The sequence below is a fragment of the Balaenoptera acutorostrata genome, chromosome 21 (genome assembly GCF_949987535.1).
Source record: "Balaenoptera acutorostrata chromosome 21, mBalAcu1.1, whole genome shotgun sequence".
NCBI classification, from domain to species: Eukaryota; Metazoa; Chordata; class Mammalia; order Artiodactyla; family Balaenopteridae; genus Balaenoptera; species Balaenoptera acutorostrata.
In genome coordinates this window covers 27063368-27082273 of record NC_080084.1, presented here as the reverse complement: position 1 = coordinate 27082273, position 18906 = coordinate 27063368, and the positions used below count along the sequence as shown (strand labels likewise).

Here is an 18906-nt window from a genome sequence, read left to right as displayed (position 1 = left end):
GTAAGCAATGTGAAGAAATTTCTAAGACAAATTGACCTGAATTTCCAAATGCTTTTTCTTGCATTTATAATTTTTTGTGGGGGGAGATACAGTGGTTTGCTATTTAGTCTCATAAAACACTTTTTGCATTATCACCATTTATTTCAAAGTAAGTCTTTTGGATGACTACTCTAATATATCACTATAAAGAAATAAGTTGTAGTGTAACTTTTACATTGAAGTATATGTTAAACTTTTGCCTGTAAAGCAGATTTTTGTAAGGAACAGAAGCTTGATCTGAGATTATACTTTTAAAATTTAAATCATTGTGGCATGTATGTTTCTTTGTATGTAGGAAAAGAGTTCCCCCAATCTTGGGGTTTTTAAGTGGCAGTTTGTCTTTCTTTGAATTGTCAAGCTTGTATTTTATGTAGTCTTGAATACATTTTTTAAGTTAAAACAGTTTAATTACTTAACTAATTTTATTGTTATTTTTCCACTGCAGGCAGAGTTTACAAGGGAGAAACACAAAAGTTGCAGTGGTTCTGATTCAGAAGAAAACCCCTTTGCCCCCAGGTAGCAAAAGGTTAATTAATAACTGATTGATTGGTTTATCCCTCCAATTCTTATTACCAGGAGGCATAGTTTTTAATGTTGAAATCTTTCATGCATTCAGTTATGGGAAATATGGTGTGTTAACTTCAAAAAGTACCAATAATGCATGAGTAAATGCTTATCGTAAAAACTAAAAACATTAAAGAGTGCAAATCTTCTCAAGTCCTGCTCCCTAGTTCCCCTTACCTCCAGGGAGGCACATGTCAGTTGACAAAAGAGTTATTCACTTGATTTTTAAAAAAGAAGGTTTTTTGCTTATCTGAGATCTATTTGAAATTATATTCCTTACGTAATACTTTTTTCTTAATTTGCAATAGAGCAAAGAAAAATGCTGTAGGATTTCTAGTTTCCTATAAGAAAATGTCCTGGTTTCAAGTGCGTATTTATTCTACCATCTCAGACTTTAGAAGCCAAAATACTTTTTTTGTTTCTATCTTGAAACTTGAAGCATCTTAAATAGTTATGGAAACAACTTTCGTGAACTATTGCTTCCATTTTTAGTTACGGTTTTGAAACAATTAAGCGGTATATCTGTTGGCATTACTTGGCCTATCTTGGCCTAGTAGAAAATTCCACAGTGTTCTCCTAACAGATATGTACTGTGTAACTTCTAAGCACCCCACAGAGCTCTCAAGGATTCCAGGGGTCTTATAGACGTGGTGAAAAGTGGTTTGGGTTTTTTTTCTTAGTTATATTGTACTGATTTGGGGAAATGTCCATTTAGAAAAAATGCATTAATTATTTTCTCTCTTTATGGCACTTGTTGTCAACAGGAGAAGATGTCATTGCTTCCGAAAGGGCTGCAGCCTTGTGCAATGCGTGTGAACTCTCGGGGAAGTCTTTGTTTGTACTGCCCCATACGGACCACCTTGTGGGTTATATTATAAGGTAAATAACCTAGAATATATACTGAATTTTTAAAGTTTTGACTATTCCATTTTATTTCATTTTTTTACATATTTTTCTTAGATGTATTTAAACCCTTTGAATGCAGCTTCAGAACTCTGTTTTATTCTGAGGAGGAAGAACCTTGAAGTTCAATCCTTATCTGACTTTGAATTCAGCTTTCTTTCATGCCCTAGGAAGATACTTCTGATATGTACTTATTTTCACAAACAGAACTTTGAGTTGTTTATCCACCTTTGGGCAAATTTTCTTGGTTCCCCTGTAATCTCATAGTTATAGGATGAAGCAGGATTTAATTTATACAAATGTTATTTCCACCTCATTTGCCAGTTCTCATTTTTGGTCCTTTTCCCATTATTTTCCTTAATCTTTAAACCCTAAATGTCAGAGTCATAAAAGATAATCGAATCTAATTGAGTATTAGATATCTGTTTCTTTCATACTTATAAAATTGTAAAATAATAGGAGATTAGTAGTGATTACCTAATTTTTACAAATTACAAGAAAGTTATTTTTATCAGTTATTTCTTAGATTGTAAAATTTTAAATGGCTTTTGGTGGGTCTTCGTTTTAGATTTTTTTATCTAAAAATTTAGCTTATATTTTGCTTTACTTTTTATCTTAATCATGAAGTAAAGCAGACATTATCTCTGTCAGGATTTTACTTTCAGGTCTTATAAATATGATTCTTGAAAACACTTTGGTTTAAAATAACTTCAGTGTTTGAATGTTGGTCTTTTTTAACAGATTAGAAAACGCCTTTTATGAACATGCACAGACTTACTACTACACTGAAATTAGAAGAGTGAAATCTCATAAAGAATTTTTGAATAAAACAACACACCAGGTACGTGTCTTTTCCTAAAGAAGGAAATAATAGCAGCATTCTAGAGTAGATTATTCATCATTGATTATTTTTGAGGAGATGATTTAATGTCTTTAATACTTTGATGTTTTTTAAATGGCTTCTGTGCTTTTGAAGTTTTTTTTTTAAAGCTTTTAAAAACTATTTTGTCTTTTGTCATCTTTGCCTTTAAAGCTCTTGAAGATAGATTTTGGTAGCCTTCTTAACTACACTTGTTTACTGGAATAATTCTTGAACTTTAATTTTGGATATTTTCCTTTATACTTTTAGGTCTCCTCTTAAACATTATTGTAATTTTTACATGAGAATATGTGTAATAATGATATTTTTTTTCCATTCTTCTTTTCAGCTTTTATTTGTTAGACATCAGTTCAAAATAGCTTTCTTCAGTGAGTTGAAACAAGATACACAAAATGCTCTGAAGTAAGTTTCTAACAGTTGTCAAACTAAGTTTTTCTTTATGTTAACAATAACATAGTAGTGGCAATTTCTGAATCTCAACCAAACTTTAAGTTTAAAATGTTTATGTTGGTTAGAGTCAGGTTTGTAATATTCACTTTAATTTTTCTAGTTAAATGGAATATATTTGAGTTTTTTAAAAAATATATCCATTTTATTATCAGAAGTAAATTTTATAGTGTCAGAAAGCTTTCTGGTGTAATTTAATTAAATTTCATGATCTAAAGAAACATATTAAAATTTTTCCCATTCTGTTACCTACTTCTTATTTGTATACTCAGTAAAATCCTTGTGTTAAGACTGATTTGCAAAGTTTCATGTGTATTAAACATTATCTGAATCAGACTGAATTTCTTAAGGTGTGTAGTACATTTATTCAACTATGATTTTATTTTAATTAATTTTTTTTTAGTTTATAATACCTGCCAGTAGCATCATTTTTCATTCTTTTTAAATTTTATTTATTTATTTATTTTTGGCTGCATTGGGTCTTTGTTGCTGCACACAGACTTTTCTCTAGTTGGCGGTGAGCGGGGGCTACTCTTCGTTGCGGTGCGCGGGCTTCTCATTGCAGTGGCTCTTGTTGCAGAGCACGGGCTCTAGGCATGCAGGCTTCAGTAGTTGCGGCACGCGGGCTCAGTAGTTGTGGTGCACGGGCTTAGTTGCTCCACAGCATGTGGGATCTTCCCTGACCAGGGCTCGAACCTATGTCCCCTGCATTGGCAGGCAGATTCTTAACCACTGCGCCACCAGGGAAGTCCCATTTTTCATTCTAAGGCTCTGCTTAGAGCTTTGAAGAGTAGTTGCAGATGTGTTGGCAGTGGTTAGGCATTTTATCCCTTTGCTTTTATTTTACTAAACACAATTTAATAAAACATCTCTTTCTAGCTTTAACTCAATTTTTTAAGATTAACAGTGTCAGTGTAGCAAAAGGATAAAAACCAGCTATATATCCTAAAATTGAGGAGAGGCTAAATATACATGGGAGGGTGGAACAGAGAAATAAATAAGTCTGTCATTCAGAGGAATACTGCAGAAACCTCCTCTCTTTTGTTGCTAATGAGGTGCTAAGCATCAGATTGTGTTCTATAAATCTCAACAACTTCATATAGTTTTAGTTGGTTTTAATGTAGTTCATTTTTTATCCGTGGTATTAGTGAAACACCCTCAATTCCAATTCTGTTCAAACACAGTTCTGGAAAGAAAAATGTTACGTGGAGAAGTTAGGAGCAAACACTTTTCTTTGGAGAAGACTTGAGATTTTCTCATTACCTTCCATCTTCTATCAGACTTTCCTTTCTCACACTATTCTCTCCTTCAGCGCTCGCTGCCCTGAGGGCATCCCCACTGCAGCCCATACCCGAGACCAGTGATACCCATTTCAGTTGTGGAGGTACTTGGGTTTAAAGCTGTTGACCCATCTCTGTCTTGATAGCACCTTCTTCGCTAATACAGTTTCTGTTTGTTTGAGAAGCTCAACATGGTACTTTTAAAAAATACTAATTTTTTTTAACAGAATGTTCTGGACACTTTTCCACTTTACTTTCATTTTGCAACTGAATTCCTATCCGTTACGGGCAGATGTTAATGACAGCAGTGTACAGTGGTTCTGTTCTTAGTGAAAAGTCATTGATTCCTCCCACACATAATGAACTAATATATCATTTTTCAGGACGTCAGAGATTGTTATGTATATGTTATTATTGAGCTGTTGAGTGCTAAGAAATGTTGAGTAAATATTGTTTCTGTTGTTTCTAATAATTTTGCTCTTAGGAATCTTTACTTAAAATTAATTTATATCATAATTAACTACCTTCCCCATGTTTATATTAGGAATTACAGGACCGCCTATAATCTTGTACATGAATTGAGAGCCCATGAAACTAATATTCTGGAAATTAAGACCATGGCAGGATTTATCAACTACAAGGTAATAGTTCTACTTCCAAATAAACAAAATTTGCCTTTAAATATTGGAGTATCTTTTTAAAGTTTGGAAATCCAGATGACTCACTTGCTCTGAAAAGTGAGTATTTGATGAATTACGCTATGCTGTTTTATGTTCTTTATCTCAAGGAGCACCCTGGTTTTAACAGCCTAATTGTAATGCTTGGTTTTGAGCTATGGTCCCAGAGTTCTTATTTAGAGGAGTTTTATCTTTGTAAAACTCCTTGAGGAGGGTCTTTTGTTTGTTTTTAAGTGGGTGCAGGAGGGAGTGAGAAGAAAGCTGCCTACAGTATTGAATTTTAGAAGCTGCAACTTATTAGAACTGGGTGAGCCTTCCTTGGTTTAATGGCCAGCCATAGAAAAGGTGTACCTATTCCCCTTAGAGAAGACTTTTATATGTGTTATGTGAGCATTTTAAGGTTGTATATGGTAGAAATAGACACCCCCAGAAGGCAGATGAGGCTTTTTGTTTTGCTTTTAATCTTTCCACACTCATCTTTTAAAGAGGCTGGCACTGGGTTAGTGATGTAAGGGCAGAGGGACACTTTGTTCACTGCTTGTGTAGGTGTAAATTAGTACAGCTTCTATAGAGGCCATTTTTGCAATGACGGTGCAGATTTAAAGTGGATATTCCTTTTGACCTAGCAGTTCCATTTCGGGAAATTTATCCCACGTATGTGCTAAGACTTGCAAATCACATATGTAAGGATATTTATTGCCTCTTGGAATAGGAGAAGGTTGGAAACAACCCCACAATAACTGACTGGTCAATATAAATTATAACTCCAAACAACGAAATATTATACAACTATCAAGAATGAAGCAGCTCCATGCATTGAAATGGAATGACATCCAAGATATATTGTTAGGTGAAAAAAGTAAGGCACAAAGCAGCATATTTAGTGTGATGCTATTTGTATAAAAATAATAGTTTATTTGTAAATGCATATACACACTTGTCTGTGCACAGAATATATCACCAAATGTATGCTGGGAGCTGGTTGCCTCTAGAGAGGGAAATTGGATGGCTGAGGGACAGGGATGGATGAGAGATTTAACTTTTCGTGTATTCCCTTATACCTAAAAAAATAAAATTAAAAGTGGTAATAAGCATGTGGAAATAAATTTAGGCTTTGTTTCTTCTTTTTTTTTTTTTCATTTACCCTACATACATATAGATTATTACTTTGAAATAGCATCCCAGTTAATTTTTCAAGAATTTCTGTAATCCTTGTTTGATATGGAGGCTACTGTGCTCTAATTGTTCTACAAAAAATCTTTAGCTTTCTGACGGTTCTAAAACTGAAAGTTAATCTGTCCTTTCTCAGTTACCTGTTGGAAATATTTCATTTTTGCCCATCTTTATGCTCTTCATTGGGTTTAATATTTCTTTATTCTATACTTTAAAAAACTTTGCAACATATAGAATAGATGCATTACAAATAGTGAATAATTTTATTTCATTAATCAAAGGGACATAACCTCTGTTTTTAGCATAACCTTTCTAATAGAGGAAATCAGTTCTGTTGCACTTCAATTCTATTGAACTTCAGAGAAGGAAATTCCATACTCTTTTTAAAGTTAGTCTCAATTTTTATGTATTTTTAAATGAATACGCCTTTTGACTTTGGTTTTCTTCTTTACTTTGGGGTTGATTTTACATCTTCCAGATCTGTAGGCTGTGTTTTCAGCACAACACCCCACTGGACGCAATTGCTCAGTTCCGAAAGCACATCGACTTGTGTAAGAAAAAAATCGGAAGTGCAGAGTTGTCTTTTGAGCATGCTGCATGGATGTCTAAACAGTATGTTTTAAATTGTATTTTCAGAATGTTTTTTAAACAAATACTTGGGGTTTGGAGGAATGGAGTTAGCATGGACTTTGGTTCTAAATCGAACTAAGATTTTTGCCAGTAAGTAGGTTTTTAATGATCCACCATAAGTATGTTCCCAGTAATTGTAGATACTGATTCATACAGTTTCTTAATGGAAATTAGCTAGTTCCTCGGACCATCTCTTTCATTCAATATATATATATCAAGTTTCCACCATGTGTCTAAATACCAAGAATATAGCAGTGAATAGACAGTATCCCTACTGACATGGAACTTGCTCTCTGAGACTGATGACTAAAAATTGCTAAAATGAAAGTTTTCCCAGAAACATGGATGTATTTGAGTGGTGGGAACTATGTTGACATCTGGCTTGATGGTATATTTATAAAGACCTGCTAACACAGAAGAGTTGACTTAAAGAATTTTTCTGTAACCTACGATTAGTGTGTGTTAGTGTTTACAAAGAAATCCCCACAATTAATAGTTCAGCAGTAGCATTATTTTGATACAGTCTGCTGAGGTTATGGTTCCAAGATGAATAACTACTAGAAGTAAGCTGCTTTTTCTTTCCTTTTTCTTTTTAATTCCATTTTTTTTATTTCTTGATTTTTTTTTTTTTCTTTAAGATTCCAGGCCTTTGGAGATTTATTTGATGAAGCTATCAAGTTGGGGTTGACAGCTATTCAAACTCAGAATCCTGGTTTCTATTACCAGCAGGCAGCATACTATGCCCAGGAGCGGAAACAGCTTACGAAAACCCTCTGTAACCATGAAGTAAGTCACTGACTCCTGTATTATCTGGCATTTAGGAAATCTATTAACCTTCTCTTGAAAGAAGATAATACTGATTGGTGTTGATAGTTTTTTCCAAGCCTTTGCATGTAACAAGTTTTTATCTTTTATATTTTCAGGAATTAGGATTATTTTCAGTTTTAGCCTGAGTACTCTATTTTCACCTGTGAATTAAGCAGAAGTTTCTCTTTGAAGAACTGATTTATGATTAGCGATAAGTCAGTGATTTAGAGGAGAGAAAGTTACTTTAAAATAAAAGCCACAGTTTAGTCCATGCCTTACTGTAAATCCATTGTTTTGTTTCTGTGATCACTGCTAGAGTTTGAAGGACACTGAGAAATGTGCTTTATTTTGACCCACTGGAGAACATAACATTGGCCTTCTTTCTCTTCCTGGGGTTCTCCTCTATGGAAAACTCTAAAGAATCTATTTGAGGATGTTAACTGCGTATTTTCTTAAACTTGACATTTCATTTTGCCTTTCTCTTGGATGATTATATTTAAATACCAGTTTTCCCATAAGCACCTTTAAAATAAGAACATGGTGTGTGTATATAGATAGAGATATTTACATTCACATAGTTATTTCAGTTTATTTTCACTTAAAACCTCAGATTTCTTCTCTGAAGATAGGTGAATTTTAACAACAGTGCTACTTAAAAAACTGTTCAAAAAGAAAAAAAACAGTTTGCATATTAGTACTTTAAATGCTTGGATTTTTTCCCCTTAAATCATGATATACCTAAACTATTTTCTACCATGTTATTTGTATATGACGTATAATTTCATTGCATGTATTATATTTTAAAAGTTTGGCATATTATATTTGAGCACAGTATTTTAAAAGGTGATTAAAACTGGGTCTTGTATGGATATGAGGAAATGGGCATTAGCAAATATTGGCTGGAATGTAAAATAATATTTCTGTCAAGTAATAATTTAAGAAGCCTCAAAATCATGCCTGTCTTTTGACCCAGAATTTCATATTCAGGAAGCCTAAGGCAGATAAGAGATCCTAAGAGATAAGTATTAAAATTTATTTATAGAGTTGTTCTGACAGATTTATTAATTGTAATGTAAAATAAAAATAACAATGTGAACAGCTATAGGGAATCTGTTACAATGTGGAACAGCAGGCAGCCATGAAAAATAACGTTTTGGAAGAATCTTTAATGATATGGTGAGATATACAGAATGTATTTAAAAGAAAAAAGCAGGTTGAAAAATTATTTCAGCTGATGATGAATAAACGTTTGCATACAAAATCTGGAAGAATAATGTATATACATTGTTAACAGTGGTAATAGGTCTATAGGTAATTTAAATTTTTATCCTTTTCCTTTTGGACATTTTCTGCATTTTTTAACAATTACTTGTATTACATTTTGGTTTTAGAGGGAAAAGTTATAAAAAAGAAAAGTGGTATAAATTTGTAAATTCTGGTGCCAAAAATATCCTTCCCCCATCAATACCAAGACTTAATACACATGCGATAAAAAAGGAAAATAGTGTCTTCTTTTCAAAACTCCTATAACATTATTTTTATTTGCACAAAAAAGACTTATACATATGGAATAACCGTCAAATTTAATTTGTAATATATTTTTACTGGTTTAGAAATTAAAAGAATATGTAGAGCAGTTAGTTACTATGAAATCATTTGTCAGAATCAGGTTGATTTATTCCATTTAATTTTTATAAGACTACCTAATATTAAATGAAACATTTCTTGTTTAATTTTATGAAAATTTAATTTATGTTAAAATATTCACAACTTTGATATTTGAATGTGTTATTCGTATTTATGAAAGCTTTTTTATTCTAACAAAGATTGAGGAAGAGTTGGTTTTGATGGGTTGTGTTTTAACTTACAGGCTTCTGTAACGTACCCCAACCCTGATCCCTTAGAAACGCAAACAGGACTTCTTGACTTCTACGGACAACGATCATGGCGACAAGGAATACTAAGTAAATAATTTTTCCTCTTTTCCCTTTCTCTCAACCTCAAAAGCAGAAGGTTGCTATCTTAATTTTTCCATGGCTGCACTAGTATAACAAATTATGTTGAGGTAAAAATATGTGCTTTTTAAACACTTTTTAAGATTTACTTTAAAAATGTGTTGTTTTTATCACCATGTCTTAGAATGACTTATAATTAAAGATGTGGATGTGACTAAAACATTTGGAGATCTGTTGTCTTAAATGACACAATTAATAAGCCACTCTGGTCTATTTAAATATTTTATTTTATTATTTTATTTATTTATTTATTTATATTTATTTTTTTTATCAGTTTAAATTTAAACAGTTTAAAATATTTAAATATTTTAATTCCAGTTAAGTTTAACGGTTTTTATGTTTGCCATTTTAGAACATCATTACTTGAGCCACCTTAAAAATAATTTCTCTATCTTTTTTGTTTTATACACACTTAATTTGAGCAATTTCTGTGGCCATTAAACTTTTTGTTAAGAAATTATTTACTTTAATCTACAGGAAATGTATTTTGCCTAGAAAATGATATTGGTATTACTTTTGAGGTGGTTGATTCCACTGGGCAAAAGAGTACAGAGCTCAGTAACATACCCTTCGGAACAGAGACCACAGAGAAGATTCCATGCTAATAAAGCTGTCTCTTAGAATCTTTAGAATTCTAGAATGTTTAAGAATCTGAAGTACATTGTATACGAAGGATTCAAGGAGTGTACACATCCAGTGTTCGTGTGAAGGATTTGTGTTAAATGAGCTATCTGAAATGGGTTGTGTCCTATCTTATACAGGTTTTGATCTTTCTGATCCCGAAAAAGAGAAGGTGGGGATTCTTGCCATTCAGCTGAAGGAGAGAAGTGTTGTTCACTCTGTAAGTCTTTTTTCCAGTATAAACTATTTTTTACAGTATTCCAGGAAAACATGAGACTATTTTTATTGGAATGTTTCACATTTTATCTTTTCTAACAGGAAATAATAATAACTCTTCTGAGCAATGCTGTTGCGCAATTTAAGAAATATAAGTGTCCGAGAATGAAAAGTCATCTGAGTAGGTATCCGTAACATGCCACAACTTTGTGCAACTTTGAGTAATTTTAAATTATGTTCATACAGTCTTTTTTCCTTTATAGTGGTTCAAATGGGAGAGGAATATTATTATGCAAAGGATTATACCAAAGCTTTGAAGTGAGTTCTGTTCACTATTTATTTTTACAAGTATTCTGATTCCCTTGCAGCAGAATTAGCATGGAAATCTGTATTGAAGGATTTATTATTTCCATATTTATTCCTACTTCTATTAAACACCATTTCCGTGATATTTATTCAAGTATTGTCTGCTGGTACAGTCATTATCAGAGTCTTAGGAAACCTCACATTTACCTAATGTGAAAATACCTGTTAAACTATTTCAGTAAAATTTTCCAAAGTTTATATAAAATGAGTAAAGCAGTTTATTTTAGTTTCTCCATGAACTCTTCAAACCCTTCCTCGTGAAGCTGTCTCGGCCTGTCTGACATTTTGTCCTCTGTTAGGTTGCTGGATTATGTGATGTGTGATTATCGGAGTGAAGGATGGTGGACCCTGCTCACGTCTATACTGACCACAGCTCTGAAGTGTTCCTACCTCATGGCCCAACTGAAAGATTACATCACTTATTCCCTAGAACTCCTTGGAAGAGGTAACTTGATGTTCTTTCAGTAAAATTCTGAATCTTTACAATTACATAGCATCTTTAGCTTCTTTAAATTGGAAGAATAATTCAGTATCGAATATCTGGTAGTACTGTTATCACATGCAAGTCACTTTGCGGAGTGAAGGGGTTTTATACTTTATTGGAACTTGTTATAGTTGAAGGTCTTATGTAGTTGAGAAAAATCTGCCTTACTTTTTAAAATATGGCATAAAATAATTTTTTACATAGAGTTCAAACGCACATACATCAAGCATTGGGGCTGACTTTTAGAAAGCTGTGCTGTCAGTTTTCCGGAGTTGTGCTTAGCCATCTTAGAAGAGAGATTTATCTGCAGGGTTTTAATACCTGAAATGGGGGTAGTGGGCTTACCTGCCTGTCTTGCAGTTCTAATTTTCTTCCTTCTTCCTTCCTATTAGCTTCAACTCTGAAAGATGACCAGAAATCTCGGATAGAAAAGAACCTCATAAATGTTTTAATGGTAGGTTGGAATTCTTTATATAAAATCTGTATCTTGGATATGTGTATTTTATATAACTAGCTGAACAGATGTTTAACTCCATGTTGGTGCAGAATGAAAGTCCTGATCCTGAACCTGACTGTGATATCTTAGCTGTGAAAACTGCTCAGAAGCTGTGGGCGGACCGAATTTCTCTGGCCGGCAGCAATCTTTTCACAATAGGCGTACAGGACTTTGTGCCATTTGGTGGGTAACCAACGTCTACAGTATTATTTTAGAGAAATCGTCCTTATTTCTATAAAATAAATAGACACAGAATAATAAAGTCAAAGAATTTTCCAAGTACAATCATTTTGTAGATGAACTGTGTGATTTTTTTTTTTTTTTTTTTTTAATTTTCTGCCCATCGACTTTAAAGATGGTCAAAATTTTAAATACTTAGTTGAGGTCTTAAAATTTACTCTGTTCATCTGTAGTTCAGATGTCATTTGAAATGCATTTGAAAAGACAGTTATTTAAAAAGTTTATGCTTTATTGTCTAGGCAGGTATTTTGAAATAAGTTAAAAATAACAAAATGGTTCTTTTTTCTTTAAAATCCTATGTCAGTTACATTTTAGGAGGAACCATGTTTTTAAAATTAGAGAGATTTTGGAGCTAGAGTTTATTTAAATTTGGTTTGATTTACGTCTTTTGAAATGCTTCAGGTGCAGAAGTCAGTAAGAATATCCAGTGTAGCTGTTTCCTTTCTGAAGAGTAGACATGGATCAGAGAATAATGTGTGTGTGTCTAGCGTGTCTGGTGGTGTCTGACTCAGCCCTTTTTGTTTTATTTCTAGTGCAATGCAAAGCCAAGTTCCACGCCCCAAGTTTTCATGTCGACGTTCCCGTGCAGTTCGATATTTATCTGAAGGCTGATTGTCCACATCCCATTAGGTTTTCTAAGCTCTGTGTCAGCTTTAATAATCAGGTAATGATACCTTTTAATGTGTTTTTACCATGTGTGTATCTTATTGTAGCTTGCATTAAATGAGGTAAAATGTGCTTAGTGAATTTTAGGTCTTAATGGTTTCATATTAACAAATGTATTTTGATAGAGTCTATTTAAAAATAAATGTATTTATAGTTCTCAACTTCTGTATCCACAATTCAAGTTTTACACTTTCCTATTCTAATTTTTGTTTTCACTCCCTGCTTAGGAAACCTAAGAACTTTGTCTACACATAGACAAAAAGTTTTGTAATATGTATCTTGAATTTCAAATAAGATGTATTCAGAATGAATAGAATTTTCAAAATCATTTGTTTTATTCTAACATTGGTATTAGCTTTATATTATAAAACTGTTATATGTTTGATGTTAAAGAAATGAAAGTGGAATAGGTGGATATAAAGTAGAAAGTAAATGTGTGTTCCTCCAATTCCATTCCTTAGGGGGCGTCACAATTAACTTCTTGAATAGTCTAGACATCTTATGTGCACGCATATATAAGCAACTTTTTTCTCCAGAATTGGGATCGTACTATATTTCCTACATTCGAACATTTTTATAATGTGATATAGTCAAGTGCTTGATTACATTCTGTTTCAGTTATAAGCTCACTTCTAATTTTCTGGTCACACAGAAAGTATATTGAGCCGTTAACCAGCAAGCATTTATTGAGAGTTACAATATTTTTAGCATCATGGTGAACCTGAAAAAGTTTAGCATATGTCAACCCCACTAAAATATAAGCATTTTGGGAGCAAGGCCAGGACTGGCTCACAGATTGCCTAAATGGGTATTGAGGACTAAATTATGTGTGTAGGCTAGAAACACTGTTATGGCAGGCATGCTGGAGAAAAGAGAGGAAGTTTCAAAATTGAAGGTGCAACTAAGATAGGTTTAAAAAGATGAGAGGGAAAGGATGTATTTGGCAGTGAGAAAACACTGAATGGAAACAGGAGTGAATGTTCTGTGTTTTTGGCCAAGTGGAGGCAGCAGCCTCACGAGAGCAGCGGATTATAGGTGGGGTGAGTGGGAGTCAGGCTGGGTGGCGTAGAGGAGCCTGGAGAGTTAAGCAGAGTCAGGCTGGGAAGTATCAGTAGAAGTCTTTTAAGATTGATTTATTCATTCATTTATTCGTTATCTATCTGTTTATTTATTGGATGGTGGTAAGGAAACAATGTTATCTGTTTAAATAATTTTTTTTTGACTCATAAGAACTGAGCAATGTCCCTGTAATAGAATTGGTTAAATGAACCTGGGTCACTTGAAGATTAGTATGTTTTATTCAACTTCAAACCATTACCCAAGGATTCCTTCTAATTATTTTGAGAATTTTAAAGCAAGAGCATGAAATTTATGTTTAAGAAACTTTATTCCAGTAGCAAAATAGAGGGAAAGAAATGATATTTTAGAAACCAGAGGCTCTTTGTATGAACCCAGGTACGAAAGTATGAGGATTTGGATTAGGATGCTAGTGATGGGCATGGAGATAAAGGGATAAGAGGCATTTAGAAATGGGTAAGTTTGGATTGCTGAGTGTATATAGGGGATACAGAATGGGGATAGGATGGATAAAGCATGGGCTATTTGGTTTTTGCAGGCCCAAAACAGTTTACTTTTCCAGCTTTATTGAGATATGGCATATAAAATTGTGTAAGTTTAAAGTGTACATGATGATTTGATACACATATATTGCAAAATGATTACCATAATAAGGTTAGTTAACACATGCATCACCTAACATAATCACCTTTTTGTTGTTGTCTTTGTGAGAACATTTAGGATCTACTCTTTTAGCAACGTGCAACTAAATAATACAGTATTGCTAATTATAGTCCCCATGCCATACATTAGATCCCCAAAACTTATTTGTCTGATAACTGGAAGTTTATACCCTTTGACCGACATCTTCCCATTTCTGCCAACGCCCAGCATATGGCAGTCCTCATTCTACTCTCTTTCTATAAGTTATAGATTCCACATATAAGTAAGATCATACAGTATTAGGACAGAAGCTTTGTATGTGCTGTTTCTTATGCTTGGATTGGTCTTCCCTCCTCTTTTATTTGCTTAATTCCTCCTCATGTTTTATCCCCTTAAAAGCCTCACTTCCTCAGGGACACCTCCCCTGACCTACATGACTGATTGACCTAGCCAGGCTCACATAACCCTTCATAGTACTTGTCACAGCTGTGGTTTCACTCTTGTCATGTGATTATTTGGTAAATTACTTGTTTTTCTTACTAGAATGTAAGCTCCAAGAGGACAGACAATTTTTTTTTTACTCACTATAAAATATTCTAAATCTGGAATTTAGAGGGTCAGGGAAGTCACTCTCATTTTACTTTTCACATCATAGCCTACTATTCCATTTCTTTTCCTTCCTTTTTTTTCCCTTTTAGCAACAAAGACCACATCTATAATTATACTAATAAAAATATTAAAATAAAATATAAAGCAATTTGTTTTTAAAGTTGTATTCTGAATATATGTTGTTTAAAATTCAGGATGCAAATCACAAGGAAAAAAGTAGTGGGTACAAGGCTTCATAAGCCTGGAATAGAAATGAAAATTAGAAGGAAGGTATAAAACTTAGCTGTATTAGAATCTTCTGTGAAGATAATTCACCTGCTGGGATAGAAGATGGCTCCTGGAAAGTTCTCAGTATTTATTGAAAGGATGACAATGGTGATCCCTTAGATATGTATATGAAAGATGTCTCTGTTTATTCATCTGTAAGGAGTGTGCTTTTCTGGGAAGGTAGCTAGACACTCAGTTCTGGACATGCTGAACTTGAAGTGATAGTGGAATTATCCCTGAGACCATTGTGGATATAAGCTTTTAGTTAAGGAATAGGTCAGAATTAGAAGTTTTTATGTGGGAGATATTAGCACAGAAGTGCAGAATATGTAGACATGGAAAGACTTTGCAGTGAAATAAACATAAAGAGAAAAGCAGAACCAAAAGCCAAAGACTGAAACTTTTGGAACCTCTGAATGAGGGGAACAAGAGGGAAAAAAGACCTTTGAGGGAAAAAACAGGAGATATTATAGTGTCACAGAAGCCAGGTAAAAAGGAAGCTCTTTAAGAAAAGATGATAGACAGTAGCATCCGATGCAAAACAAAGAATAAATCTTTCTTTCTGTCTCCAGGAAAGGGATGGCTAAATAAATGTTTTCAGAGGTCAGCTTCTGTGTGAACCGTCTTTATCTTGTGGCAACAATGAGTGGTTAACTGCTACCATCTGGCATAAAAATACTTTTTCTTTTATTAATAACAAATTCATAATGCTTCAGTTTCAGTGCAGTTAACCTTAACAAGCTCCAAGTAATTCGGTGTTTAGTGTTAGCAAAACATATGACATTTGAGTTCATAAACCGTGACCTTTGCTCACCTCTCTTTCAGGAATACAACCAGTTCTGTGTAATTGAAGACGCATCCAAAGCAAGCGACGTTTTAGAAAATTTGACTCAGGGAAAGATGTGCTTAGTTCCTGGTAAAACAAGGAAGTTTTTATTTAAATTTGTGGCAAAAACTGAAGATGTGGGAAAGAAAATTGAGGTTAGTTATGAAAAGTGTTTAAAAAATATTTTAAATGATAAAAGTAATAATATGTATGTCAGAAAATATTATAATAAAAATAACACAGAAGTTTATTAAGTAAAAAGTGAAAATCTTCCACTTGGACTTCCCAAGGGAAACCATTCATTATGGTTTTTTGGTAGGTTTCCCCTCAGTGAGAATATGTTATACATAATATTCAGTAGTTGGCTTTTTTCGCTTGATAGTGATATATTAGATATCATTTCCTGTTAGTACATGAGACCAACCTCATTTTTAATGGCTGCATAATCAGCTAAGGAATTTTAAACTGTATATATATATATATATATATATATATATATATATATATATTCTATAATGTAGTAATTATATTTTGTAAAATATGACATAATTCACACTAAAGAGCTATATCATTTTGACGTTTAAACATTGCTGATTGCATATTTTTAAAGAAAAAATGAAGATATATACTTCAAAGGATTCATTTAAGGTAGATAATTAAAATGCCTTTCAGAAACATGTGATGAAAGTCGTATTTTTATTGAGCATAAACTCTGGAGCCAAGCTGCGTGGGTTTCAATGCCAGCTCTCTGGCTTACCTGCTTGTGGCCCTGGGCAGTTACTTGACCTCTTTGTGTCTCCGTTTCTTCATCTATAAAGTGGGGATAGTAACATTACCTACTTCGCAATGTTTCATGAGAATTACATCAGTTAGTTAATGTAAATTTCCTGGAATAGTGATTAGGAGGAGGTGAGCTCTCATGAAGTGCTGCTTTCATGGTTGGAATGGGAATGGTCGGCGAATGTGAACTTGAGACAGTTTCTAAGACAAAAACTTAAGACTGTACCCCCTATATTCTCATAATAAGTTCTGTGAATCTGTTGATTTTATTATTAACCAATATCCAGAGTTTTTGCTTATTCATTAAAAAAAAAACTGCATGATTTTGGCTAAATCCCTCATGACATGTTTTAATTTTTTACGAGGTACCTAAGGAAGCCTACCAGATGTAAATCATAATTAATAATACTATTTTGAGTATATTTGTTAATGGATTTAGTGGAAAGGACATAGATTCAATTAATAAAGAATTTCATTGCTAATACTATTGAGGTCGTCAGGAAGAATATGTGTGGCACTAGGAGTTAGCTTGTGAGTATGTTAATGGTTAGCAGAACATTCATTTATTTCACTCAGCAGCCACTGCTTCAGTGTCTGCGCCTTCAGGCACCATGCCAGGCACTGAGATAGCAGCACCGCACCGTCGTGTCTGAGCTGGGGAGTCAGGTTATTATCCTTGTTTAAAGGTGAAGAGGTTGAAACCCCACACACGGCTAGTCCGTGTCACAGCTGAGAAGGGTCCGGGATCGGACTCCCACAGCAGGTGTTCTGACCTCTGTCACGTCGTGGATCCGAGGAACGCCATAGCCCAGCAGCCCACCCTGTAATTTGTTGGGAGGGGATGGTGACGAACTGGTATGAGATGGCGTTTCTGACGGACCTCCTCCTTCTAGATCACATCCTTGGATCTGGTTCTGGGCAACGAGGCAGGAAGATGCGTGGTCTTGAACTGGCAGGGAGGAGGAGGAGACGCCGCTTCCACCCAGGAAGCCTTACAGGCCTCCCGTTCTTTCAAAAGAAGGCCCAGGCTCCCCGACAGCGAGGCTCACTGGGACAGCATAGTGATCCAGGCGAGCACCATGTGAGTCGGCCTGGTGGGCGGATGGTAGGAGGTCACCTCACTTCTTTTGAATACTTTGAATACTTTGTTTCTTTTAAAAAAATCAGTGACTTAGCTAACATTTTTTCCCAAAGGATCATTTCCAGAGTTCCAAACATTTCTGTCCATCTGCGACATGACCCTCCTGCCCTGACTAACGAAATGTACTGTTTGGTTGTGACTGTGCAATCCCACGAGAAGACCCCCATCAGAGACGTGAAGCTCACTGCTGGTTTAAAACCCGGTAAACTTGCCTTTTTAAAATTTGAGCCGTGTTGATCCAACATAAAATAAACGTCAGTGATATCAACTGCAGGAAGTTTGTTTAAAAAATGGTTATGGGGGCTTCCCTGGTGGCGCAGTGGTTGAGAATCTGCCTGCCAATGCAGGGGACGCGGGTTCGCGCCCTGGTCCGGGAGGATCCCATATGCCGCGGAGCAACTGGGCCCGTGAGCCACAACTACTGAGCCTGCGTGTCTGGAGCCTGTGCCCCGCAACAAGAGAGGCCGCGACGGTGAAAGGCCCGCGCACCGCGATGAAGAGTGGCCCCCACTTGCCGCAACTGGAGAAGGCACTCGCACAGAAACAAAGACCCAACACAGCCATAAATAAATAAATAAATAAATAAAATGCTGGCTTAACTCCTAGAGAGTTTCATTTTAAAAAAAAAAAAAAAAAAAAAAAATGGTTATGATCTAGTGCTCTCTCTGCAGTATTAATTGTCAAGATAACGTTTGAATTTCCTGTATTTTTTAAACGCCAACATTCATACTTTTAGGACAGGATGCCAATTTAACTCAGAAAACTCACGTGACTCTTCATGGAACAGAACTGTGTGATGAGTCCTACCCGGCTCTACTCACGGACATTCCTGTCGGAGACCTGCATCCCGGGGAGCAGGTGAACTTGGCCACCTGTGACTGGAGAGGAAATTGGTTTGGTTGTAGTGTTAAATATGTAGTGAGTTTTAGTTTTAGAGCATTCTAACAGCATATCCCGAGACTAAAAAAGTGGTTTAACTAATGCACATTTTATACACATTGCACATATTTAATGTGTAAAATGTCTTCAGTTTTTATACAAGGGATTTTAGAACAAATGA

At 34.6% G+C, this 18906-nt stretch overlaps 1 protein-coding gene across 2 annotated transcripts in view; it reads left to right on the top strand.

Annotated features, from left to right (window-relative positions):
* The window catches only part of TRAPPC11 (trafficking protein particle complex subunit 11), a 41596-nt gene that overhangs the window by 5518 nt on the left and 17172 nt on the right, over positions 1-18906 (top strand). For both annotated transcript variants that reach the window (XM_057537253.1, XM_028165377.2), the window contains exons 4-22: positions 485-555; positions 1368-1482; positions 2248-2347; positions 2715-2788; positions 4658-4754; positions 6442-6575; positions 7232-7379; positions 9271-9364; positions 10177-10256; positions 10355-10433; positions 10516-10570; positions 10918-11063; positions 11495-11556; positions 11649-11781; positions 12372-12502; positions 15925-16080; positions 17599-17786; positions 17900-18048; positions 18583-18704. In XM_057537253.1, the coding sequence (XP_057393236.1) occupies positions 485-555; positions 1368-1482; positions 2248-2347; positions 2715-2788; positions 4658-4754; positions 6442-6575; positions 7232-7379; positions 9271-9364; positions 10177-10256; positions 10355-10433; positions 10516-10570; positions 10918-11063; positions 11495-11556; positions 11649-11781; positions 12372-12502; positions 15925-16080; positions 17599-17786; positions 17900-18048; positions 18583-18704 (2134 nt within the window). The remainder of the gene's footprint in view (positions 1-484; positions 556-1367; positions 1483-2247; positions 2348-2714; positions 2789-4657; positions 4755-6441; positions 6576-7231; positions 7380-9270; positions 9365-10176; positions 10257-10354; positions 10434-10515; positions 10571-10917; positions 11064-11494; positions 11557-11648; positions 11782-12371; positions 12503-15924; positions 16081-17598; positions 17787-17899; positions 18049-18582; positions 18705-18906) is intronic.